This window comes from Lepidochelys kempii, chromosome 8 (assembly GCF_965140265.1).
Source record: "Lepidochelys kempii isolate rLepKem1 chromosome 8, rLepKem1.hap2, whole genome shotgun sequence".
Classification (NCBI taxonomy): domain Eukaryota; kingdom Metazoa; phylum Chordata; order Testudines; family Cheloniidae; genus Lepidochelys; species Lepidochelys kempii.
In genome coordinates this window covers 84,763,298-84,791,119 of record NC_133263.1, presented here as the reverse complement: position 1 = coordinate 84,791,119, position 27,822 = coordinate 84,763,298, and the positions used below count along the sequence as shown (strand labels likewise).

Here is a 27,822-nt window from a genome sequence, read left to right as displayed (position 1 = left end):
AGGTTTGTGTTATGCAGACCACTTGATCATAATGGTCTTAAAATCTATCAGTCTACAAAACAATCAGAGAAAAGGGGAGACGAGAGAAGGAAGGAAACTGAGTCTGAAAGTGAGATTATATTGATTGATTGATTGATATGGGATTTATCTGTTACCTGTACTCAACAGCCACTATAGGCACTACCCACTGCCAACTAAAATGTAACAAAAGGACAAAGCTGTCCCAGAGCTCTAAACACAGCACTCTTTAGCTTTCAACTGCTGTTTACAAATCCGTATTAAATTAGTAGTAAAAGAAGAAAGGAAATAAGACTAGTAAGTAAGAACTTGCCTCTATATGGCCACATGTAAAAAACATTTACTCTCATCCTGTATCTTTCCTGATGCAGTCTCTTCCTCCTTTAACTACCCAGCCCAAGCTTTTAAGGGTTTTGTTTTTAAAGACGGACAAACCTCAATAATGATATCTAGTTGCTTGTTTTTAGTTTTAGAAGAGCTGCTCCAAAATAGGCTGTGAATTTAAAATTCTGATTGTTTCTTCATGGCTTGCCTCTTGTTTGGGGGCAGGACCCTGCCAGGGTGCGACTTGTGTGGGCCACTAAAAAAAAATTGATTTTCATTTTGACCATTTCAAAACATTTTGGCTTGAGTTTTTCATTTCAAAACAACATATATTTTGAAATGTGGTCAATATAAAAAACCTCTCACAAATAAGGGTGAAAACCCCCAAAAAAGGTCAACTCGCTGTTGACTCAAAATTATTTTTTGTGTTTTTCAATTTGATGAAAAATCTTGAAAAAAATGGTTTCAGGTCAGATCAAACTGGATTACTTTTTTTCTTTTTCAGTTTGGTCCCCAAATTCCACACTCATTTAAATCCAGGAAGGAATAGGAGTGGGTCAGGCCACCTGTCCTTGCAGAAGGCAGCAAAGGCAAAGTTCTACTGCACAGAAGGCTCCATGCCAAGGTTTGAACCTTGAATGATAAAATATTTGCCTTTCTTCTATAGCATCTCAAAAGTGCTTTATAAACCTTATAAGTTAGTTAACTACTATTGTTCCAATCTTACATAAGGGAAAATTGAAGCAGAGACGAGGACAGAACCCAGACCTTCTAGCAACTAGTTTTGTGCTTTAGCCGTGAAACTATCCTTAAGTACGCTCGAGATAAGTAAAGAAGGAACATAAAGAGTTCTGAAGAAAAGGAAATCACCATTTTCCTAGAGCATCATGGTAGGGAAGGAAAGAAGAGTCCAAGAAGAGGCATTGCTATAGAGGAAATGAAATAAAATCACAACTAGTGGAATTTACTAGGGGCCAGGCAGGAAGAAAAAAAAACCAGTTACACATCAAAGCCTTTCTTGTAGATGCCCTCCACTTTGTTGTGGATACAGCATGCTAAAGTTTTGCTCCTGATTTCCAAGCTGGGAGTCCCCTTTCTCACCAGACCTCAGCTCTTCTTTGAAGTTCCATGACCCTAAGAGTGTATAGCTAAGAGACATTCATTTATGCACAAAGGAAAACGGGTTCATGAACTGCAAACACGTTACCAAGTTAAATATGCCGAAAAGACAAGTAGCTGGGTCTTACAATCTTCAGTCAGCTGGACTGTTGGTTTTAAATTTAAAGTTGCTTTCAAGGATAGCATGAGCTAGGAACCACCTCAAAGAGAAATGGTGTTCTTCAAGAGATAACAGGGAACACCACTAAGCAAAGAGGAACGCATGAGAAAATAAAGAAACTATATAAAAGAGGGAGGAAAAATAACCAAGGGAATAGTTCAGACCAACTCCGAAATGACAGACAAAAGTAGCTTGATGATTCAGTTATATAACAGCAGTTTCAAAAATGTGCTATGACATTAGAGATAATCCCTTGCTGCAGTTTAAAGAAAATCTGGATGGAAAGACAACTGTGCATTTCGTACAAGAAAATAGTCTAAGTGCTGAAAGAAAAACTGGAGAAGTTTGTGGTTTTGCACCTAACAGCACTGTCATCAAAGTTATATTTAGTAACCTGTTAAAATACTTCAAAATGGCATTTGTGAAACTTATTCCTAAATAAGCACAACATGGATTACTGAACTTCTTATGAATACATCGTGGCTAGCCTCCCATGTGACATACTCAGACGCCTCTGTTCTCAACGTGACGCACTGAGACCATTCAATAAAATCCAGTTCATTTGACAAAGCAGCCCAAAACATCACTAAAAGAGTTCAATTTAGTGTCTGGGAGAAAACCAATTGCCTGTAGCACTGTGAAACTAGGTAGTGTTCACCGTTGCTGTAGGGCCTGATCCTGAGAGGTGGTGAACCCCTCCAACTTCTGTTGGCAAATGCAGTTTTCTGAGTTTAAGAATACCCAATAAATCACTAAATGATGTGGCCTTTTCTTACTATTCCATAACCATATAGACTGAACAATATTTTCTCTGGGTGCCTGTGATCTTTAAGGCCTTCCTTTGGCTCCAATTACTGAGTTTGCTGTTCACATACTCTGGCAGACTTCACCGACTAATTCCTTTAAGGATTCAAGAGTTGGGTATAGGGGAAGGTCAATGCAGCACTATTAAGCCTGCAATATAGGGCAGTGTCACTTACAATCATGAATGTGTATCACACTTCCCTACTCTCATGATGGAACTGTGGTCCAGTATTTCCTGGGAAGAACAAGTAAAAATAATAAGAAAAATGCCATGCCTAAATCATAAGTCACTCAACTGTGGTTTAAGTTGAACAGAAAGGTTTTCAACACTTAACAAATCTCACCTTGTCAGAATAAAATATAGCTTCTCCTTCACTATCTCTGCAATTTGTAAAAAGGTGGAAATGACACCTTGGGATGTGTTGATTAATTGAAATCATTTATCCTTAATAACCATATATTTAATCTCAAACTAGTTTTCTTAGAGCAGTGGTTTTCAAACTTTTTTCATTTGCAGACCCCTAAAAAAATGTTGAATGGCAGTGTGGACCCCTTTGGAAATCTTAGACATAGTCTGTGGACTGGCAGGGGTTCACAGACCACAGGTTGAAAACCACTATCTTAGGGGCTTGTCATTTAAAGTTCCCATTGTAAACTTCTTGTAGATACCAACATTTTGTGCACGGGTCTGGAATGGGAAGGTTGCCAGTCATGTTATTCCAAACAGCTAAACTCTGCACATGTTGTGTCCAAACAGAACTTTCTATCAGAGAGCAGCTGAGGACATCTCTATTTAGGTTAGTAGGGTTGCTCTAATTGCTGGGTTTCAGACGTTCTCTGAAGGCACACAGAAAATATAGGTACCACTTGTACTGTGTTAGGAGCTCTATTTTTTCAGATAACTAATTTAATATTAAGTAAAAATCTTCTGAGAGTTTTATTAAACATTGCTTGTAAAGATTAATTGGCTGCAGCGGTGAAGAAACATACATTATTTATAGTCATAGTCCAAATAGTAAAAAGAAAAGGAGTACTTGTGGCACCTTAGAGACTAACAAATTTATTTGAGCATAAGCTTTCGTGAGCTACAGGTCACTTCATCGAGTTAGTCTCTAAGGTGCCAGAAGTACTCCTTTTCTTTTTACGGATACAGACTAACATGGCTGCTACTCTGAAACCAGTCCAAATAGTTTACATGTTTCCTTATTGGCCTTCAAAAGTGCAACAATGCCTGTGAAATCCCTAAAACAAAAATCTGCCCATGAAAACAGCTCCAAAAAAAGCAGTTTCTAATGTATGGAACCTTAATTTAATCTTACACAATTCTGATGTTTGGGGACAATTTTTGCAAACTTCGTTGTTATATTGAAATTCTCTGGCCTGCGTTAAACAGGAAATCAGACTACATCTCAGGGTCACTTCTGCCCTTGGAATCAAAGAATTAGTATTGTAGGAGGGCCCAAAGTCCCCAGTCAGAACAGGACTCCACTGCACTCTGCACTGTACACAGGCCCCTCCCCTGAAAAGGTTATCATCTAATTTTGAAATCTGTTCTATTTACATTTATCACTTTCACTTCCTGCTTCAGCTGATACATGTTTTAAATGGCCCCTCTAATGTTTTAAAATGACATTTGGCATTAGAACTTGAGAGGGATGAAGTTCATCCATATTTAAGATATAATTCCATCTACGCAATAGTACAAACATTGCCTCACAGTTTAAATACCAGTAAAGAAAAATTCCCCCACAGCCACCAGCTTTTATTATAGGTCACTGATCACAAAGTAGCAGCCTTTTATCCTAATTCTACCTGTGCACCCTAGGACTGGGCTACTCCATGCAACTGAACAACACTAAATTGAAGGTAGAGAAGAAACCTAAAGACATGTTCTGATTTGTGTCTGTGGGACTCTGGCAATTACCGGACTAAAAGCTGGGGGACAGACACCCAGCTACAGCTGAACAGCACACAGTGTAAGTCAGCAATGTGTGTGTGCACAACAGGGCCTTAAAACTCACCTTGCACTCCTCTGGTCCTTCTTCAGTCAGGGCCTTTCCCCCTGCACTGAGTTAGAGCAGCAGCTGGGGTGTGCGCAGGAATTCAGACTCCTCCAGCCCCAGGGTTGCGGCGGGGAAAGAGAGAGAGCTCCTCTCCCCTGGGGCTGCAGCAGGGAAAGCGAACTCCTCCAGCCCCAGGGCTGCGACAGGGAGAGCGAACTCCTCCAAGCCCACGCTCTCACTCTCCCCGCCGCCACCCAGGAGGTGTTCTGCGTCCCACACCAATTATTGGGTGGGGGAGACTATGCCCCTGCTTGCCCCCCTTCTGTATGCCCCTGGAGCAGCCTATGGGCTACTCTAACTTACATTGACCAAAAACAGTCCCAAGGTGCGGAAACTGCAGGCTGGGATCAGTATGAAATCGAGCTGTCCTGTCCAGGCCTCCTTTATGCAGCACCTTTTCTCTGCCATGCTGCCCGAAAGAAGGGAGATGGAGGGGCCTAATATCCTCTATGCTAGTTCTCTGCCGAGAAAGGATCCTCCTTGCACTGAGGCTGGATTACACTGGCTTTAAGTGCAGATTGTACCAGCAGTACAGGGCAAAACAGCCTCACTCTTTAGATCAGGCTTTTAGCCCTACAAAGAGAGCAGTCAAACTCAGCATCCCACTGTTTAAAACACACCACATGAATCTAAGCATGCACAAATGTCAATACTAATTTCCCCATTTATCATCCACTATAACAATGAGGAAGAATAAATGCACAGCTATTTACCTCTAGAAATGTGTTCCTGCTGGGCACACTGTTTAAGCAGAGCACTGGAGAAGCATTTCTCTGCTTAATTCCATCAGTGAAAAATCTGGTTATCATTGTGACAAAGAACCACATACCCATTTAAAGAATGTATTGGGTAGCCATGTGCTCCTGAACATGGGGAGCGTCCCGGTTTTCACAGCTTGCCTCTGTGTTTCACCGGGAACCTTGTAAATCCCCCAACAGACTGTTTATGAGAAAGAGCTGCCAGACAGCTGCGCTGGTGGAACTGATGCCATGCTGGGTAAATGCTTAGGCACTCTAAGGACCACCCCACCACAAGCACACTCCACTCTGCCCACTGAGAAATCTCAGAATGAGCACCCACCTCCAACTGCACCTTCCCCTGCAGGCAGAGTCAGATCCGTGTCCTGTCAGTCTGGACAATGCTGTGAACGATGAGCCTGCAGACAACTCATTTTTTACCAGTATTACTATATATAGGTGGCTGTCTACCACCCTTGGCTGGTATCCATGCTTGTGCTCACCTCTGCTGCACCATGGGGAGCAACAGATTGTGGCAGGGCTTGACAGGAAGGACACAGAGGACTCAGAGTGAATGCAAGAGGGAGACTGTGGCAGCAGAAAAGGGGGAGGCAGGAAGTTGAGTGCTCAAGAGAGGAGAGAAAGGAGAAGAAGACTGACAGACTGGGGAAGGGAGAGAAGGTGAGCGGGGTGGGGGGAGAACTGAGGAAAACAAAAAAAATGATAAAAGCACAGAAAACATAAGATAGAGGAGCAGGCAACTTCCTCTCTTACCTTCCCCAGTGGCCAAGTCCCTCTTATGCACACCTTTCTTGACTCCATCCAAACTATCCCTTACGAAACCCATAAATCTAACATTTACATTACAAATATATCCTCTATGTAAATGCATGTTTATATGTCATTACCATTCCTTTGAGCAATCTAGTCCCCAAAAATCCAGGAAATGGAGATTAAAGGCTACTGCTGTCCCCAATTCAAGCCCTAGAACCTAGATACCACAGGTTATTTTGCTGCAGTGTGGGATTTTACTAGCTTTTGCGAAGTAACATTCAAATCCTTACATGAATATATTTTGGTAGTAATCGGTACTGCACTTAATACAGTAAAACATTCCAAAAGCTAACACTTAAATTCCTCTGTACATACACAAACACAGACTTACAAAGTCTCATTGCCAAATTTGTGAACAGAGTTCTTATATTAGGATCTATTCCCTAAACTAACATTCTTGATTTTCCATTTATTTCCAAACTATCCATTTTAGGAAGGGAAAGGAAAAGAAGAAATACATCTGTGGGTGAAAAAGAATGGTGTGTGTTTAAGGGACAGCTTTGAATATAACTATGCTGCAATTTTCATCTTTGCCATCATTTTTCTGCTGAGAAAAATAAAATTGATAAATAATTGATGGCTCTCTTATTTACTCTGTTCACCAAGAGGATGGTAAATGCCAGTGTCAAATATATTTTCAATGTTGCATTTGTATTCAGAAAAAAATTAGCAATTCCACATACTCTCTTTGCTGTATTCTTTCCAGTTTTAATTTCCCTGTAACCTACTCAACCCACTTGAGTGTTAACAGACATGCTTTCCCCTGCAGCACTGACCACTAAATGCACTGGGGTTAGACTGTACTGACAGGAGATTTTATAACAAAGGGGGAAATGTTTCAGAACTAATATATTTCTTCTAGTTTTAGGATGGATACTACCCTTTTCTTTTTCCTGACATTTCCACATTATGCTGCACATTTTGATTGAGGACAGAGGCAAGCAGACAGTCTCAGAAAGAGCAGAATGAGAACTGCATAAATTTAGAGGACTGCAGTTTGTTATCATAGCAATTAAAGATGTCTTTTTGATAACATCATCTTGGAATTAGCATGAATTGTTTGGCTGAGAGTCACTCAGCTCAGCCATTACATTTTAATCCTTTTAATTCAAATAGCTTTTTCATGAAACACAACAAAATCCCCATACAACATCCCCCAAAACAACAGTATTAGCAAAGCCTATACACTTAGCCCTGGTCTGCACTACAGAGTTACGTCAATGTGAGGCAGTTTACTTCAACCCAACTTGGTAAGTGTCTACACTAAAATGCAGCTCCCACTGCGGTAACTTGCCTGAGACACCAACTCAATAACTCCACCTCTGCGAGAGGCGTAGCACTTAGGTTGATGTAACTAGGTTGATGCAGTGTCACTGTAAACACTGCATTGCTTACATGAACTGTTGCTGCCTTTCAGAAGCCATCCCACAATGCCCCACGCTGAATCGGTGCAAGCACTCATGGTGAGGACGTGCACTGCTGACACAAGGAGCATAGTGTGGACATGCAAAAGCAGTTTAATTACTGTGGTGGCTGTATGCCAATGTATCTTAGGTCAACTTAATTTTGTAGTGTAGACTTGCCCTTAAGCTACTTCAACATTCCATTCACCCACTACTGGGGTTTAACAGTTTAAGTATGTGCAATCAGTGATTGCCAATGACTCTCCCTCCTTTTAAAAGGGACAAAAAGAAATGAAAACACAGGAATCGTCACAGCTAACTAACGCATGGTGGAAAGATCTGTACCACAGTCACTGGGCCACATGCTGCTCTCCTAAAGATAAAGCCACAGGATGGTAAAACAAATGTCCCAGTACAGAGGTAATGAGTGTGGCTTGCAAATGGAATGGATCCAGGTCAGTGAAGCAACCTCACCAATCCTCAACCTACACCCTCCTTCCCCAGCAAGCTGGGTTACTTGGAAGCCTTGGAAGATTTTCATTGCCTCCTTTCCCCTGTGTTCTAAATCCCTTATTATTACAAGTTGTGGGCAGGATAGCAGGTGCAGAGGAGAGTTACTGCTGGTTCTACAGCAGCCACTTCTCATTGCACATCCATCCAATCCCCAGGAAAGCATGCAGCAGAAAACAGGCACCTCCCAGCTCAGCCCACCTGGTATTTGTGATGATGAAGCACAAATTACTAAGAACTCAGCTTGACTCACAGATTCCAGATAGTGTTTACAGAACTGGCAATTAGTAGGGGTCTACTTAAATAGCAGAGAAATCACACATTTTTTGGCGGGTTGGTCATAGCATACATTTCGCAGATGTTTAACACATCTGCGAAATTTGCTATTTATGCGTGACCAACACACAAAAAATGTGTGATTTCTCTGCAGCATTTCACAAACTGGGGGCCCCAACCCAAAAGGGGGTCATAAGCCAACTGTAGGGGGGTCCCGATATTGTCACCCTTACTTCTATTCAGCTGCTGTTGGCAGTGATGCCTGAAGCTAGGCGACTGGAGAACAGCAGCTGATGGCCAGGCACCAAGCTCTGAAAACAGCACTGCCGCAAGCAGCAGTCAAAAGTAAAGGTGGCAATACCATACCCTGCCACCCTTACTTCTGTGCTGCTGCAGGCAGAGGCACTGCCTTCAGAGCTCGACACCTGGCCAGCAGCTGCTTCTCTCCACTCTGCCTTCCGAGCTGGTCAGCTAGAGACCAGATTTCACAGTCCATGATCGCGATTTTCACATCTGCAAATCTGGAAGTCCCCTAGCAATTAGACTCAAAACAAAATATTTTTATTGTGAACTGAGCACATTTTATATGGAATCACAGAGACATAATGAACATGAAACCTCACAATGCCAATTTTGCATCATTATTTTGCAAAGAAGAATCACTCTTTAAACTTAGATAGAGTACTAAAGGAAGAAATCTTCCAAGGCCTCTGTTTTAGGCTCCTTTGCCCAGAGTCCCATGGACCTCAATGGAGCACCACATTGCAGATCCCTTTGCCCAGCTGAGAACGTAGAAGGACTACAATATTGCAAACTGATATTTAGGGTGACTAGTTAAGGCGGATGCAGGGATAAATATAAAATAATCTATAGCCCTCTCTATCAGCTAGTTATCAGCTTCTGCTACAGCCATCATGGGATGTGCCATTGCTACAATTATTTCTGCAACCACGCCTTCAGTTATTGACAAGAACAACTTGGCAGTTGGGAGTCTCAGGTACCTCCCATATGCAAAAAAGAGCACAGCGTTATTCTCCTAACAATACAAACAGATTACCTATGAAGTTAGGACCAGGTCAGTCTGTTTATCAGAAGGGACTAGAGACACATTTTCCCCCACCTACTATACACATACCGATTTACACGTCCTGTGGCCAGGTGTGTACCAATGGAGACCAGATTTGCCTTGCACACATGTTTTTAGAATTCTTGCTCATATAGGCAAAAGGTATGTCTACACCTCCTTTGTTACCCTCCTTCCCCTACAGGAAGTAGAAGGCTTCCAAAGTCCCTGGGCCACAAACAGAGGCCAGAGCAATGTCCCTCTGACTGCTTTCGACTCTGCAGGGAGTTCCTCTGAGGATGTCTTGGTTCACTGGAGCCACTAGCTGGATTAAATTAGCTTGGAATTTTGGTGCAGGATATTAGGTCCAGCTCCATACTTGGGGAACTTCTATTGCCTGTTATGGCTCATTGCACTTTAATAAACGTCTTACACTCCTTTAGGAGGGAGGTATCTAAGAGGACTTTTTCTGTAACATAATAATGTTTTCTACCATTTTCCTGTTATGTATATGGTAGATCTAAGTTACTCATATGGTGCCCATCATAGCAGTATCTGAGCACTTCACAGTCTTTAATAAATTTACCCTCACAGCTGTTCTCTGAGATAGAGAAGTGCTATCATCACTATTTTATAGCTGGGAATTGAGGCACAGAATGGCTCACTGACTTGCCCTAGATCACACAGGAAGCTTGTGACAGAGCAAGGAACTAAACTCGGGTCTTCCAAGTGCTAAGCTAGTACTCTGATCACTAGACCATCCTGTGTGTGTGTTTCATAGAAGAGAAATCTTCATTAGCTGTCAGAAGAATAGGTCCGAGGATACACAATTGAACTATTCTGATTTAATCCAATGGGAGGCAAGCTCACACATGCACACTAACCAATTCATCACAAGGGGATGATTTGGGGTTGGGAACAATTTTAGCCAATAGTAATACCAATGTGGCCACTGGAAACTTAGCTTTTTTAGTTATAAAAATGATTTAAAAATATGTCCAGAATCTGGAATTATACGGATGCTTCTCTGATATCATAGGACATTATCATTAAAAGGTGATCAGGAACAGAAGAGGGAAAAAAACTGTCAAGGAGAATCTTCCTCCCACTTGCTGCTTGTTTATTCAGAAAAAATTAAGGATTAGGAAAAAAGTAAAAGTCCACAAATTACACATTAATTGAAAAAAAAAAGGCTCTATGACATCAGGAAAAATATCTAGTCCCTAGATTGCATTTCTCCCCAGAGCGTTATAAAATCCACTGAGTTTACATGACATAGTGGTTCCTCTACGAAGCTGCAATAGAACTTACATGGTAATGGCATATTTGTTTAATAGTGAATCACAGAGTAAACAGGCTGATAAAACCAAGCATTGTAGTTAACTTATTAGGCTGCCCAAGAACTGTTGTAAAGCAGTGAGGTCTGATCCTGACAGATGTTGAGCATCCTAAACTTCCATTAGCTCTAATGGAAATTTCACCTCAGTCAGCACTGCAGGATCAAGCTCAAAGCCTGGAACGCTGTTTTTTTTCTTGGTCACCAGCTTCAGAACGTCACAACTCCTCAGGCTCATGGGATGTCACAATTAGGCAGCTGCTTAAACATATGATTAGATTGAAACATTTGGGATCTGATTCTGTAATCCTTGCTTTCATAGGTAGGCCCTCCAACTTCAATGGGACTACTCATGTGAGTAAGTAATATTCAGGTGAGTAAGAGCTGCAAGATTGGGCCCCGGTACCAGTCCAATGATTATGAGCCTGATTCATGCCAAGTAATACTCAGGAGTAGTCAAACTAAAATCAATGTAATATTATAAGGAAGGTATTGCACAAAGAAGGGCTGGCCCTGGATATGGGGGTGGTGTTGGAAGTTCCCCTGGTGTACACCCACTGACTCCCCCTAGCAATTGGAAGTCCTGAATTATAGCAAGAATGAACTCCCACACTTTCTCCTTGTATAAAAATAAAAATAAAAAAAGGATGACATCTGAGCCAAATCAAGCATCATTTCTCTATTAAAGGCATTCTTAATTCTCTATTTACAGTAAAACTAATCAGAGTACAAATATACTAAATGAAAATATTTACCTGTTGTGAATAGGTCCTCTGAACTTTGGGTCAAATTTCCTTGGTTCACCTGCATTTAAAATAAGATATTATAAAAAACAGATCCTGGTAAAAATATGAACTATGTTCTTTTAACAGCAGTCCTTCAGGAACATCTTTCCAAGATGCCCAGTGTAACCCATTCTAGTAAATTAATTCTTAGGAGCAATACCAGTATCTCATTGCTTACTTTGACCTGCTCTGTGATTGCAGCAGAGGTCAGAGCTTTGGGGTATCTATCTATCTTAGGTACTTATATAGCCACCATTACTTTAGTACTAAACAATCTTTAACGTATTCATCCTCACAACACTCTTGTGAGGTAAGGAAGTGCTGTTACGTCATTTTACAGATAGGAATGTGGCAGAGACAGTCTGATCTGCCCAAGGTCACACAGGGAGACTGTGGCAGAACAGAGAATTGAACGTTGAACCCGTGTCTCCTTAATAAGAAGTGAATGCCCTAACCACTGGATCACCCTTCAAGAAAGCTAATGATCTGGAGCCATGTCTGCAGCTCCCATGCAGCTACAGAATCTATATGGAGGCTAACAGAATTATGCTCACCCCAGGGTTTTACACCATGCTGCTTGGGATCAATGGCTTTTACAGGAGCCAATGCCACATCACAGCAGTATGGAGGGGTAATATACGGTCATTAGCCTACAAGGGGATTAACGTTAGCTCAGTTTGCCCTTCCTTTGCACAGGTGCTCATAGGAGATAATGAGGCAATCCTGGAGACTGCGGGCCAGTCAAGTTGCCCAGCAGGCTGGGAAGGAAACCTCTATGGGTCTGATTTACCGCTGCCCTTCATCTTCTGTAGTCATTTATACCAGTGCAAAGTGAATGGAACATTACATCCTGCTACTTGAAATAGGTAGCAATTGCACTGCATGATTTCACTGGGTGTCAAGCAATGGTGAATCAGGCCTGGATGCTTGAAACACAGAAGGAGAGGACATTCTGTAGCATGGGTGCTGGAACTAGGAGTGCTGCCACCTCTCCTGGCCTGAAGTGGTTTCCATCATATACAGGATTTACAATTTGGTTCAATGGATCTCAGCACCCCTAGTATACAAATTGTTCCAGCACCCCTATTCTGGAGTAAGAAAGATGCCAAACCTCATACAGGAGTGAAGTGATGACACAGGCTGGAGTTTCTGTTATTATATTGCAGCATCAGATGAATTGTTTTGTTTGCTTGTTAAAACTGTTTCTTGCTGAATGCCCTGCTGAAAGCCTCAAAGAAGAACACAGGCAACTTTTGTTGGTTTTTAAGGTTTTTGCTAATCCACCTGGCAAACCATCCTGCCACTTACACTCTTTTATTCTGCCAGGCCCTGCAGGCCTTGTTGTGACAACAAAATCCACCACAGACATCAATGGGAGCAGTACATGAGAAAGGAGCGCAGGACTGGGCTGTATGGTCAACAGCAAGCCTCACCCCAGAGAATGGCAAGCTTGTAGAAGTGCTATTTTTGATAACAAAAGTTTAACTGTATCAGGGCTGATATATGGGCTTGAGAATGATAGTAACAAAAATAAACATCAGCTATGATATAAATGATACCAGTACCTATAACCAGATATTCCTTGCTACAACTTCACTGTTATCAGGCGTCTGTTAACAAATTAATCAGAGATGTCTTATGAGCATAAGTTATAAAATACATCTGGCCAAAATAAGGAAAGTAGTGTGATTTTTTTTAAAGACGTTATCCATGGCTATTTCTGCAGTTATTTTAAACAGAGCACTCTTCCCAATGTGTTTCTTCTAGAGTCATACTTCATAACAGAGAAAATGTTCAATGCTGTTTCAATTCCTTTTGGGCTTGTAGCTTTATTCCTATAACTACTCACTGAGAATATAATTGCAAGTGTTCGTTTGAAATAAAATGGTTTCTTTGCAACTCCTTCCCCACCCCATGCTCAGTTAAAAAAAAAAACACAAAAAACCCAAAACCATTTGATACCTGGTATTTTGCAGATTAATTCAGGTTTCAAATTAAGCAGAAAATTTGCTTTTGCTGAAGTTGTGGTTTTGTTCATTAAACTCATAATAAGCCCCTGAGGGTTTGGAAGAAGCAGTGTGAAACCAAAAATGAACATTCTTCAAGGAAAAAAAAGAGCCAAGAAAAACCTTAATTTAAAATCTCTCACTGAAAAATATAGCATCTTTCTCATGACCTCCAAAACTTTCTCTTTTCTACTGGTTCACTCCTATTTTATCAAGGCTCATTCTGAGTGTTATAGTAAATGTACCTATTTTTCTAGACCTCTTTCCTCCTCCTCCCGCCCCCTAAAAGACCTATAGAATTTCATAGGAATGAAATCAGCAAAGTTCTATAGATACTAAATAGGCTTCTACAAAATTCATTCTAAAACCCACAGAATTTAATAGACAGTATGATATTTTTCAAGGAATTTGAAAACCAATCTCCAAATTCTAATAGAAAATCATACCCCTGCCATAGAATTCTATAGGGCAACTGAAACATTACCTAGAAAGGATCTCATTGTCTATTAAGGTCAGTAGAAAATTCCCACAAAAGCAGTTCTGCTAGCTTTACTGGTCTGTCTTTGCTTTTCCTCCCTCTATCAGCACCTGTCTTGAGTGGCTGAGGCTCAGCCTCTCCAAGACATAATGGGACTCCCAAAATCCACAAGCAGCCTAGTCTTGTGCTATCTGAAAGATTACCTACTTCTCTCTAAAATGTTAAAATATATTTTAAAATACATTACTACTCATTTTTTTCATGCAGAAGGAAGAAAAATACAGCTTTTGTACACAATACTATCTATATATATGTATTACTACAGCACAAATTCCCATATCTATCTAATGCATTACAAATAGATTATATACATGTGCCAAACATGTTTGCTTCATACAAATGAAAAAAAATAATATATAAAAATACAATGTACATAAGATTCATGACTGTCTTCTCAAAATTCCTTTTCCAAATAGACTACACATTTAAACTTTTAATTGTACTTTCCTCTCTCTCTCCCCGCTGGAATACCTGATATAAGCAGTTTGTATCTTCAGAACAGCTCACCTAATCCCTTCTCCAAAACAGCACCATAAGATAAGGCATTTATCTGTTTTCCAATGTTTTAATTTAACAGCTTAAAAAGTTACCAGTGCTATTTTAACCCAGCATTATATTTCATCCAGAGTTAATTTTAACTGCTATGTTCTTTAACAAAACTTTGAAGATTTGTAATAATTCCATTGGCTGACTTCCCATTTCTGATGTAAACTAGCCATGTGAAACATTAGTAACAACTTCAATTAGTGTCATTGTCAAATCTACCTGACAACTTCAACTCTCAAGGCCCAGATCCACAGAGGTAAAGCATCATCCTAAACCCCAAATTTAGGCACCTAAATCCCAGTTTTAAGTAACCCTGAGTTCAACAAACCCCCCACCTTAGCTACTGCCTAATTCTGTAAACACCTAAACTGACAGCACAAAAATTTGCAGGGTAAGAGTTCTTAAGGCGCCTACCTTTCTGCCTCCGGGCACATGAGCGCTGCTACTTCACTCTGACATCCAGACACCTAAGCCCCAGCACAATCCAACAACCTGGGAAGTTAGGTGTTCACCTGCCTATTTTCTCTGCAGGGCCTTATCTGGTAAGTGTCCTCGGCGCACACCTACCAGATCAGACCCTATTCGAAAGCCTGGAAGTGGAGGAAGAGGTGGTGGTCATCTTATAAGTAGGGCTGTCGAGCAATTAAAAAAGTTAATCACAATTAACCATGGTTTTAATCACCTGGTTAAACAATAATAGAATACCATTCAATTAAATATTCTTGGACATTTTCTATATTTTCAAATATAGACTTGGGGTTCCAGCTTCCACTCGGAGCTCTGGGCTTTGTGGATCCTATTGTTATTCCAATGATTTCCTAGGGGTCTAAAAGGCGTTTCATTAGTCAGGCTAAGTCCCTTATGGATCCAGACCCAAATTCCTTAGGCCTTAATTCTGCAAGCCCTAACGTATGCAAGGAACTTTGTACGTGAGTAGTCCCATTAGGTTCTTGTGCCTAAAGCTATAAAAATGCTTAACTGTATGCAGCATCAGGGCCTTAGTCTGCGTTCCAAACTATAATCCTGGTAAAAAGATTATGGGCTAAATCTGTCCCCAATAAAATTCCATTCACTTACCTGGACTAAAATAAAGGATGAATTTAGCCTGGTAGATTTTGCTGTTTCCTTACAATGATGACAGCTAGAAAATTATGTTTTCTCTCTGTATGGCACAGCTGATTATGAGAGAAGTGTGAGACAATGTAGTATAAGGCCTGGTCTATGCTACAAAGTTAGGTCAACATGAGCCGAGTTAGGTAGAATTAATAATGTATGTGTCTACATTACTGAGTCCCTTCCGCCAACCCAAAGGGCTTGTAAAGTCAACTTCTGTATTCCACCTCTGCGAGAGGCGTAGCACTTCAGTTGACAACCACGCGTCAGTATGGGGATAGTGTAGACACTGTTGTATACAAGTCATTATGAGCAGTTTCTCATGCCCCAGTTACAGAACAGACCTTCCCATTGCATTAGATTAAATACATTCTGTCACATGGTCCAGTCCCTGAGGCCCTAGCTACAAGGGTAGGTGCTTACTACTGTGACTAAGCCCACTGAACCTACCCTAGTCTGCTGAGTATGAAGCATACCCAAGGTCTGCTGGTTTCATTCAGGTTTCAGAGTAGCAGCCATGTTAGACTGTATCCCCAAAAAGAAAAGGAGTACTTGTGGCACCTTAGAGACTAACAAATTTATTTGAGCGTAAGCTTTCATGAGCTACAGCTCACTTCATCGGATGAAGTGAGCTGTCGCTCACGAAAGCTTATGCTCAATTGAATTTGTTAGTCTCTAAGGTGCCACAAGTACTCCTTTTTTTTTTTGTTGGTTTCATTCAGAAGTTTCTAGTGGGTAACTTTTGACAGTATAGATATTATGGATTTCCAAAAGAGACATTGTGAATTGTTTGTATATTTCAAAGCATACATATACACCTATATAAGACTTCAATAATAATTGCAGACTTTTACATGTTTACAGTGACTTCTTGCTTTACTGTCAGCTGAGCATACATACAAAATGAAAGAAGTAACCACTGTTAATACAGGGAGAAACATACATTTCAGTTCATGTTACTGAAAAGAGAGGTATGTTTTGCAATCAATATTTTGTTTTTTAAATGTAGGGACTCTTACAATTGTGTTTAAAAATTATAATGATTCTTCCAATATGCAAGAGCATGAGCTTTTGGAGCAGGTAATTTCATTCTTTCTCCAAACAGATAAAGCTGACTCATTGTTGATCTATGAGGGGAACACATATGGGTATAAATGAAGACATACTGTGCGGGTTTGGAGGTGCGAAATATAACACTAAATCCTAATATGCACTATAACAGTATTGATTGTTGTTTTGTGTGACCTATGTTTAAAAAAGTGTGTTTTAACTTTTGGCCAAATTCTACCCTAAAATAAGCACACACACAACTTCTGTTGTATCCAATGGAATCTGAGCCTGCTTTTAAGGGGGCAGATTCTAAGAAACCCAATAGTAAACAAATGTCATCTATATTTTTATTCTACCAACAAAAGCTAATGAAACATGACTAGATCTCATATCTCATTTTAGAGACTATTTTTATTAACGTGTTTTTAAAACTAGCCCACATATCAAATGCTAATTTCACTGGTACAAATCAATATATAAACAGCATCTTTTAGTCATCCCAAGCATAGCAAACTAGCGGTTTTTGGCTTACCTCTTGGGATGTAATGTGTTGGCAATAACATAAGAAACTACTGAAGGGAAAAGTGTGAGATCAATAGGCAGTTTGTTCACCTAGCTTATTTGTTTTTAGGGCCGCTTTTAAAATAACTATGCTAAAAGTAAAATTCTTCCATTTACACCTAAATGCAAAAGAGCTACTAAAGAAAAATGCTTAGGATGAGTCAATTTATCACAAGTTCTCAAAGCAGTTCTGTGACCAGTGATAACAACTTTCCAGAAATCTATCTTCTACAGGTTAATAATGAGAACTAAATTAAACCAGTTTATCAGTTCTGCCTCTCACAAGAATTCAGAAAAGATGTAAAATAAAAGACCCCTGAAAATGTCACTGTTTCTCCAACAGGTATTCTAGATAGGAAATGCAGGACGGTGCACAAACAGCTGCCAACGTCAAACAGTCTTTACTTTGTTGCCTGTGATACTTAGTCGGACAGAGCAGCACTACAACCAAAGTTCCAACACAGAGACTGTCAGTGGCAGAGGGACTCTGCGGCAGTGAAAAGAGGTAATACAGAAGATAATAAAGGCAAGTCTGAATGTTAAACCCCACCTATAATAAACACTTACAGTAAGTTAAACCAGCAATGACATCCATCTAAGTAACAGAGAAATAAGTCATCTACCATAATAAAATAACTAAGGAACAGCATCAAGTCCATGCGGTGCTCAAATTTACAACCTTTACGTCCATAAGATTTTAGCTGCTGTACAAAAAGGAAATAATTATTTACACACACATTTGTATTACATAATATATATGTATAGTTAATGGAGTTATGCCAATTTACACCAACTGAGGAGCTGGCCGTGTGCGTGCATATGTGTAAATATTCTCTTTTCAAACATTGTCTAAAATCATGTAAGCAATGAGGTTTTATATGGTCCACATTCTTCAGACCCTGGGCCAGTAAATCTGCCATCTTTGAAAACTGTTTGTTCAGTTCTGCCTCATTCTTGTCAATCATTTCATAGCAGCATGTTGCAAGCTACATTTCCACAGTATTTTCACTCAAGTATCCCAGAGCTCTTTCCACAAACAAAGAGTCCAAACTGTAAAAGCTCAGCTGCATTTGCATTTAAAAAGCCGGACTGGCACTGCAAAAGGCAGATTTCCAACTTCCTTTTTGAAGATAATGAAGATAAAGTCAGGATGTAATAGTAGTGTATACTCTTTTAGTGAACATTTCAATGTGCATTTTAGTTTCCTCGGTAATGTTTAAATATTGTGCCACCCACTAATGCCGAAGAAGTTAGGATTCCATCAGCATTTCCATTAAAACCCCTGAATTCACATTATCTGGTTTTATAAAGTATCCATAAAATATGATCATGCTGGAAATAATAAAAAAATATCTTCCATGACTGACAGTACCCTCTTTTCCCACCAGGGAGAAAAGGCTGATCAGCACCTTGCAGTATCAAGCTGTAAAGTAATAATGTTATGGTGAAAGATACTAATGGCTCGCACACGAGAGATCATTGATACATAAGCACACAGCATGAAACTATCCATAGAAAGAGTTTGAGATGCCACAAAGCAACTGCCCTTAACTGTTTAAGGGTACTACTGCATGAGTTAGGGCACTCTTCTTTGTACGGTCTGTTAGGCCTTTCTGAGGCCAGCTCTACACTAGAAACTTTTGCTGATATAGGAAAATCACTCAGGGGGTGATTTTTAAGACATTTCTTTACTGGAAGAAGCCCTAATGTAGACACAGTATACCAGCATATTAGTGCATTATAGCTTATTTTGCTCACGGGGAAGCAGCATAAGCTATACTGGTAAAAGCATTTTTCTGCTGGTATAAACTGCACCTACACTAGGAATGTACTACACCACACTATCAGCGTAGCTATCCCAGCACACCTTTTCTACTGTAAACGTAGCCTGAGCCGCTTTTGTTTTGCAGAAGCGGCTACACAAAAGGAAGGCTAATGGCCTGCCACCTTTCCAGCCCATTCATTTGAGGGGAGCCTTCGGACTTGAGGTTTACTGGGTGTAAAGTGAAGAGGCAGCAGGAGAAAAATGGGACCATAGTATGTTTAAGCAGTTGGATACTGTGTGAGTCTTGGAGAGAGACGGGGCCAAGGCAGCTGCTTCTTGGACCAAGGCAGTAGTGCCGGATCTGCGGTTCCCGCAGAAGAGAGCTGCCCATGTGCAATTTCCTGGCACTGCTAGTCAAGGGAACCAGACTCGTATATTTTATACATAGGTGTTTTCTTAGCAGAATTTGTCTGACTTCATGTCACTAACTTCTGCTCTAAACGGGCACCTTCCCAACAAAGCTCCCAAATCTGCTTTGTCTTGGCAAAGGGGCAACAACAATGAAATGTACTATTTAACCTTATTCCTCCCTTTCCAAAGTTTCCCCCAGTCTTGGGTTGGATGTCAAGAATATTAGCTGGTTCCTACCATTCTCTACAATCTTGTGGAGGGGAAAGCTGGCCTAGCATGGACTGACGCCATCTGCTTGTTTAGCTTTTAATTAGTCAAAATGTTCAAGTTTGAAAAAATATCTGCAGCATATAGACAATATTCATTATTCTTCAGAACATGTGCTCAACACGGTGAGCCCAGTCTTGTGTTATAACAAACCCACTGACGTGCCAAGTTACAGATACAGCATGGTGTCAATGCGAGAGCCTCGTATATTTCTGTTAACTATGGGGAGCACTGCACTGCAAGCTGCTGCTACAATACTGCTGTATAGAACATTATTCACTGAGCATCCCTCAGTGCTGTACAACCAAATCTGAATTAGAACCCTTAGTTTAATGTCAGTGCTAAGGTTATCGCCTGCCCTATTTTACCTTACTCAGGGCTTGTCTACACTTGAAACTCTGCAGCGGCACTGCTACAGGGCTTCAGTATAGACATTACCTATGCTGACGGGAGAGCTTCTCCCATCACTGTGATTAATCCATCTCCCCGAGAGGTGGTAGCTAGGGCCACAGAAGAAATCTTCTGTTGACCTAATGCTATCTACATGGGGATTTAGGTCGGCTTAACTATGTCACCCAGGGGTGTGTGGATTTTTCCAGGGGTGAGGAATGTAGCTGGGTCAATCTAATTCTCTAGTGTACACCAGCCCTTAGTCTCTGTCACACTGTCCCAATTTTTGTACTCTTTCTCCTGCTGATGTTCTGCTCTTACATTGCCTCTAACATCAACTGCTTGCTCTTTCCCTGTCCTTCCCTCTCCATCCCCATTCCTATTGTTCTTTCCTCTCCCCTTGTTCCCATCTGCAGTCTTCTCTAACAAATCAAGTCCACCCTATTCCTGGTCACCAGTCTTTCTCCTATCGGCCTTCTGTCCAACTTCATTGTCATCATTAGTAGTATTTATTATTGTATTATTGTAGCGCCCTGGAGCCCCAGTCACGGGCCAGGATCCTATGGTGCTAGGTGCTGTACCAACACAGAACAATGAGACAGTCCCTCCCTCAAAGAGCTTACTTCTTGATCACTCTGAAGTCACTCCATAGAATGCAGAGCTCCCTACAAATGGCAACTTTGGGATTGACTGTGGCATTTCTTTTCTCCAAATGGCAGGAGGCTCTTCATTCAACTTGGCTTCTCTGCACTTGTACAGGCATCAGGGACAATATGCAGCACACTGTTCCCAGGGAGATGTCCCTGGCTAATGAACAGGAGCAACAAACAGGGAAGCTTTGCGAGAGAATTTTCCAGGTGAAGGAGGAGAGACTATGTGACAGGACAAACCTGTTGTGCCCATTTTGGTGCAGTTAGACAAAGATATGGCCCTTCGTTTTCATTTTCACCAAAAAGTCCCCAGGTTTTACAAATAGTAGTATTCAGATGTTACCAATTTCCACACAATTTTGTGCCAGTCAAGTACCTGAAAAGCACTAATTACACTAAGAAAATCTAATCCATTACTTTAGGTGGATATGTTTATGTTAATAATAAATTAGTCCAAGTATAAATGCAAGGCTGCCTGTTAAAGTAAAGCAATGTAGTGAAAGATACAGATGCATATGCATATGTGTATGTACTGTTAATGCACAGTTCATGAAATGTATCACAGCATTAACCTGCTTTGACTTTGAATACTCTTACATTTCTCTATTTGTTGCTTTTTTCTGTCCTTCTGTCCTCCAATATTTACCCTGGAAATTGTGAAGTTAATTTTAATTTTTTCAAATAACACTGTCAAGTTCTTGGCAATTTTTAACAAAATAAAAGCTAAATACAAAGCGGCATGGTCAGAGTGGAGCTCGAAGAAATATATTTTAAAAGCTGCCTTTACTCATTAACTAAATTCAGACTTTGGTCTCATGCCTCATATCAGAAAAACCTTATCAAAATATTCACAGGCACAGTACAATAAACACAGCAGACTCCATGACTCTGTTTCTTCTCTTCCACCCCAGTAAACCCCTAAAATATAATTTTTACCACAAAAGAACTTTGGCAGTTTATAGCTCTGGAGCCGCTGTGTGTGTAGCAATACAGCTGGCGAGTACAGGACACAGGCTATGTTGTCACCCACAAGCCATTTAAACCAAGAGTGAGCCCAGAACAGAAGGTAAGGGCAAATTGAGAAGAAACCTCATAACTTGTGCTGTGGAAAGGCCTGCACTCTGTATTGCCTCAGTTTACGGCGTAAGACCTTCCATAGATTAAACATTTTAAAAAATAACTTCTTTCTGGTATGATTTAGAACCTGTAACTTTACTACATACCAATACACTGTGGCTTACTACCTACAGGATACTAGACCGAGTTTATTGCCCTGTGTAAAGGCAAAAAGAAAAGGAGTACTTGTGGCACCTTAGAGACTAACCAATTTATTTGAGCATGAGCTTTCGTGAGCTACAGCTCACTTCATCGGATGCATACCGTGGAAACTGCAGCAGACTTTATATACACACAGAGAATATGAAACAATACCTCCTCCCACCCCACTGTCCTGCTGGTAATAGCTTATAGATAATAGATAAGCTATTACCAGCAGGACAGTGGGGTGGGAGGAGGTATTGTTTCATATTCTCTGTGTGTATATAAAGTCTGCTGCAGTTTCCACGGTATGCATCCGATGAAGTGAGCTGTAGCTCACGAAAGCTCATGCTCAAATAAATTGGTTAGTCTCTAAGGTGCCACAAGTACTCCTTTTCTTTTTGCGAATACAGACTAACACGGCTGTTACTCTGAAACCTGTGTAAAGGCAGTGTCCACCACCCACCACCCAAGAACATCCCAGCAAAAGGAAATGGGACTTAGAGAGGGGAAAATCTGCACCCCCTCCTTTACGAGATTTACAGATTACTCACCCCCCCGCCCTCTAGGAGCCGCCCAATCCCCACCCACCTGCTGGGGTAGGGTACCAGGTGATCAACACTTGCTCTGTCTCTGCTTCTCCCAGCAGTTGGAACCCAGATGTTGGGAGTCTGCATGGGAAATGAGGTCTTTCTCCCCCTTCCTCCTCTGCACTGACATGTCAGCCAAGATCTGGCCCTCAATAAATATATTTAACAGGTCTGTTCTTCCCCCCGGCCCCACCTCCAAGCAGACAGGCAAGATTTCTCAGCCCCTGAAAATAAGAGCAGGCCAGGCATAATGAATTTCCAGTAGGGATTTACTTTGCTTATAGACATTCCTCCACTTGGCCTACATTGCACTGATGAAGCTTGTTAATAGGGGCAATTTCCTGTGCTCTCAGGATATCTGTATTCAGCGGAATGGTTTGATGGCATAGCCAGTGGGGCAAGATACAATACAATGTGAAACAGTAAGTGGGCTACTTTCTACAAACAAGATCATCTCTTTTAACAGTATACCATATGGTAATTGGTTTCAGTTGTGTTAGCTACAGCATGCCTGCACAGATTTGATTTGGTGCAAAGAAAATGCACCTTGGAAGATATATACATTTGTGGATCACATCTGAATGTAAGCGAGCTCCACAATACTTCTACAATGAAAGTCAATACCTTCTAATTTATAGGCAAGAGGATAAAAATAGACAAAATGCTCCAGAAAATGATCTCTAACTCAAATGGAGATTTTCTTCTCCAGCAATTAAACAAACTGGGGAATGTTATCCAACAGTGACGCTGATTAACAAAAATAAAGCCACTGCACTACTGCAAATTTCTTCACCATGCTTATTGGGGCACAGAGCAGTACACCAGCGCTCAGCCTGTCTTGTTTTTCTTTTTCTAAACTTTGCCACAAATCCATTATGGAATATAACTGTTTACATAAGGAACACTAAATACATTCAAAGCCAAACACACATTCAAATTCCTTGACAAAAGTAAGCTGCAGCATTATAGGAATTTCTTCACTGAAACACAAATTTGTGATTATAGTTTCACATAACAATGAACCATGGGCACACACTGCTTGTTCTCACTCTCCTTTTCCAAGTAACATATCAAATCTTCTCCCCTTTAAAGAAGGTGACCCCTTCTTTTAAAAAAAACAAAAACAACTCACTTGCTAAGTGTTGTATCAGCAACATTTTGAAAATAAAAACAAAACATTTAATTCTGAAAGCTGATTAAAACCTTTAGGAGTTTGGGAGGCATAGGGGAAGTAGCCACTGGTGTGGAATAATTACACAGTCATTTTCTTCCTCGGATTAAAAACAGAGATGATAATCACTCTTCACAGACTAGACAGATCTATTTCATAGACTATTTTATAACAGGAATTTTAGGTTGAATTATTCTTCCATTACAATAAATACTTCAAATGAGATTTAACTTCCCAATTCCAACTCTAAAAAAGTCTAAACAATAAACAAAATTACTTCTGTCACACTTTATTACACTGCAGTGATTTTTTAAGTTAAATCATTTGTCTAAAATGAAAATTAGTTATATTTATACAAATTCTACCTTCTATCTGCCATTAATTGTAGCTGTAAGCTCAATTCTGGAAGAAGTTACATGATTTTGCAAATAATGGAGGAAGTTAGCTAAAGCCACTTAGGGCCTGATCCAAACCCCACTGAAGTCAAGGGAAAGACTCCAGTTGACTTTGATGGTCATTGGCTAGAGCCCTTATGAAGCATTTCATTTTTTGAGAACACAAGGGGGTAGGTAAATTACCATGTTTCCCGTAGTAGTTTTCTTCTTCCCTGGCCATATCACTGCTTCCTGATCAGTTTAGCAAGCTATGTCTAAGAGGGGTATTAACTGCAGACTTCTGTGCTGGAAGCAGTTTCCCCAGTACGCTTAATCCACAAAAGTACTATTCAACCAAGTTTAAAAATAAAGCTGCTTGGAGTGGCATAGGCTCCTCCAGTAGGAATGGAAACTTACAAGGGAGGGAGGGCTTTCTGCTAATAGAAAAATGATATCACCCACTGCTCCACCTACCTACTCCAGACCAGTCTGGGACTATACATGTCACAGAGTAAAGGGAAGCTCTCTTAAAGCTCTTATATTTATAGGGGGAAAACACACAAAGTTTCATTGGATGAGAGTTCATCTGAGAAAATGAGAGTGGGGATCAAAGTCAGGCTACCTGCAAAAGAGCAACAGACGTACAACTAATACTATGGAGCCTCTACCAAACTGGAAAAAGAATCAGTGACAGAAACTGGCAACACATGGCAAAATAAGAAGTCTTTGGGAAGATATAATTGATCGACATACCCAGCAAAGAAAGAGTAAGGGAGGTCACAAAGGTGCAAATTCTGCTGTTCTTGGGCAAATCTCTGTGTGTGTGTGTACACACTTCTCTTGCTATTACATACCATGTATACTCTATGCAAATCTATATTATATAGATACACACACTCTAACACACACATACAGAATTTTTTAAAAAAATCTGGAAGTAACAGCTATAATTCCATGATGTCTTTTTTGGTGCTATGGGGCTTGATAGTGGAAATCAAAATGAGACTCTCAGTTAAGCATGGCCCATACATTTGGCAGAAAAAATTTCTATGATGAGTGCCGATGTTAATTTACTGTGGATTTCAAAAGATTTTCATTTTCATCAATTCCAGGTGAGTGGAGAGTAGCGGCTTTCAGATCTCCTGGAATAATTTATTCCACTCACTATTCCACAGTTATCTTGCTTTGATATAGTAAAAATTTTATCTGTGTAGAAAGAAAATGTTGCTGTTAACTACTTGCAGTGTGGAGGGTTTTTATATATGGCAATTAATGTTGGGGGGGTTGTTTGGGAGGTTTTGTTTCTTTTTTTAGGGGTGCTGTTAGATCTGAAAAAATACTCTGTGTTTTTAACTCTGGAAGACAGCTTGAAAATACCATCCCTTAAATTGCAATATCTTTTCTATTAATTATTTATTGATAGGGTGTTAGTGCCCAGAAAGTGTACGGTACTCCCCAAACACAGAGGAACAGACAGCACTATTAACTTCTGGGAGTTAGAGATACCCTGCAATACCAAGGATTAATTTGGGGTCCTATGGAGATTTGTGATTCATAGCCCCCACCATAGTACATCTGTCTGCTTTTAGTCTCAAAGTACCCAAAGGTGCACATTTGACTTATGACATGACAACAGGGTTAATAGAACTATGCAAACATTAGTGAGCAGCTGGACATGTGTCAAGTGATAATTGCTACAAAAAGTTAACTAGTTTTATTTATAACTACGAGGCTGAATGGGAAAATAGTTGAAAACCTGAAGGTAATGATCTATGGATACTACTCTACTTTAATGGAGAATATTAAAATGAAGCCCTGATTAACTGAATTGATGTCCCAGAAAGCCAGATGACATTCAGATATGCTGATTTGATAATGGTCCTGAGGGTATGGATACATTTGAACTCATAGTTTCATTTACTGTCTTCACCTTGCAGGCATAACTCCTGTAGGTGTCAGTGGGCTGCGTCCTCCCCTTCCCCCGCCTCCCTCCGGGCTAGCACATTCAATGCTGACAATGTATTTGAGCAATGTATAGACCTGAAAACGTCTCCTCTGGCTGGCTCCACAAATGCAGCTCTTTGGAGCCAAAAGGAAAGACTCTTAGAGGAATCCCACAGACCTCATGAAAAGCAGGTAAGTGTCAATACTTAAAACATTTTTTTAAAAAATCTATTTTTGTTTCTGTAGTGGCTAAGGCCTTGGCAACTTCAGAAAAAAAACTGTCAATGGAAAGGTGGCATTGAACCCATAGGAAAGGTTTGCTCTCCTTAATATTAAATTTATTTTCTCCTGGTTTTCCCTTACTACAGCACGTACAGTACTTTAAAGGACAAACCTGGTCCTGCAGACCCTGGACAGGAAACCCAGTAAGAACATAAGAACGGCCATACTGAGTCAGACCAAGGTCCATCTAGCCCAATATCCTGTCTTCCGATAGCGGCCAATGCCAGGCGCCACAGAGGGAATGAACAGAACAGGTAATCATCAAGTGATCCATTCCCTGTCGCCCATTCCCAAACTCTGGCAAACAGAGGCTAGGGACACCATCCCTGCCCATCCTGGCTAATAGCCATTAATGGACCTATTCCCAAACTCTGGCAAACAGAGGCTAGGGACACCATCCCTGCCCATCCTGGCTAATAGCCATTAATGGACCTAACCTCCATGAATTTATTTAGTTCTTTTTTTAACCCTGTTGTAGTCTTGGCCTTCACAACATTCTCTGGCAAAGAGTTCCACGGGTTGACTGTGCGCTGTGTGAAAAAATACTTCCTTTTGTTTGTTTTAAACCTGCCGCCTATTAATTTCATTTGGTGACCCCCGGCTCTTGTGTTATGAGAAGGTGTAAATAACACTTCCTTATTTACTTTCTCCACACCAGTCATGATTTTATAGACTATCATATCCCCCCTTAGTCCTCTTTTTTCCCCAAGTTGAAAAGTCCTAGTCTTATTAATCTCTCATCATATGGCTGCCATTCCATACTCCTAATCATTTTTGTTGCCCTTTTCTGAACCTTTTTCCAAGTCCAATATATCATTTTTGAGATGGGGCGACCACATCTGCATGCAGTATTCAAGATGTGGGTGTACCATGGATTTATGTAGAGGCAATATGATATTTTCTGTCTTATATCTATCCCTTTCTTAATGATTTCCAACATTCTGTTCGCTTTTTGACTGCCATTGCACACTGAGTGGATGTTTTCAGAGAACTATCCACAATGACTTCAAGATCCCTTTCTTGAGTGGTAACAGATAATTTAGACCCCATTATTTTATATCTATAGTTGGGATTATGTTTTCCAATGTGCATTACTTTGCATTTATCAACATTGAATTTCATCTGCCACTTTGTTGCCCGGTCCCAGTTTTGAGAGATCCTTTTGTAGCTCTTTGCAATCTGCATGGGACTGAACTATCTTGAGTAGTTTTGTATCATCTGCAAATTTTGCCACCTCACTGTTTACCCCTTTTCCCAGATCATTTATGAATATGCTGAATAGGACTGTGCCCAGTACAGATCCCAGGGAGACACCACTATCTACCTCTCTCCATTCTGAAAACTGACCATTTATTCCAACCCTTTGTCTCTTATCTTTTAACCAGTTAGCAATCCATGAGAGAACCTTCCCTCTTATCCCATGACTGCTTACTTTGCTTAAGAGGGCCCTTAAGGGTCTTTGGTGAGGGCCCTTG

The 27,822-nt window shown here is 40.6% G+C and overlaps 1 protein-coding gene across 12 annotated transcripts in view; it reads right to left on the bottom strand.

The window, feature by feature from the left end:
• Positions 1–27,822, bottom strand: part of SLC44A5 (solute carrier family 44 member 5) — a 183,408-nt gene that overhangs the window by 68,203 nt on the left and 87,383 nt on the right. For 7 of the 12 annotated variants that reach the window (XM_073357318.1, XM_073357317.1, XM_073357327.1 and 4 more), the window contains exons 1-2: positions 12,741–12,893; positions 11,403–11,451 (exon numbers count right to left, since the gene is read on the bottom strand). The exons of 1 other annotated variant lie outside the window; for it this stretch is intronic. In XM_073357318.1, the coding sequence (XP_073213419.1) occupies positions 11,403–11,451; positions 12,741–12,801 (110 nt within the window). In that variant the 5' untranslated portion in view covers positions 12,802–12,893. Of the gene's footprint in view, positions 1–11,402; positions 11,452–12,740; positions 12,894–24,325; positions 26,697–27,822 lie in introns of those variants that run through there. 4 more of the 12 variants (XM_073357319.1, XM_073357321.1, XM_073357320.1 and 1 more) reach the window with 3 other exon arrangements.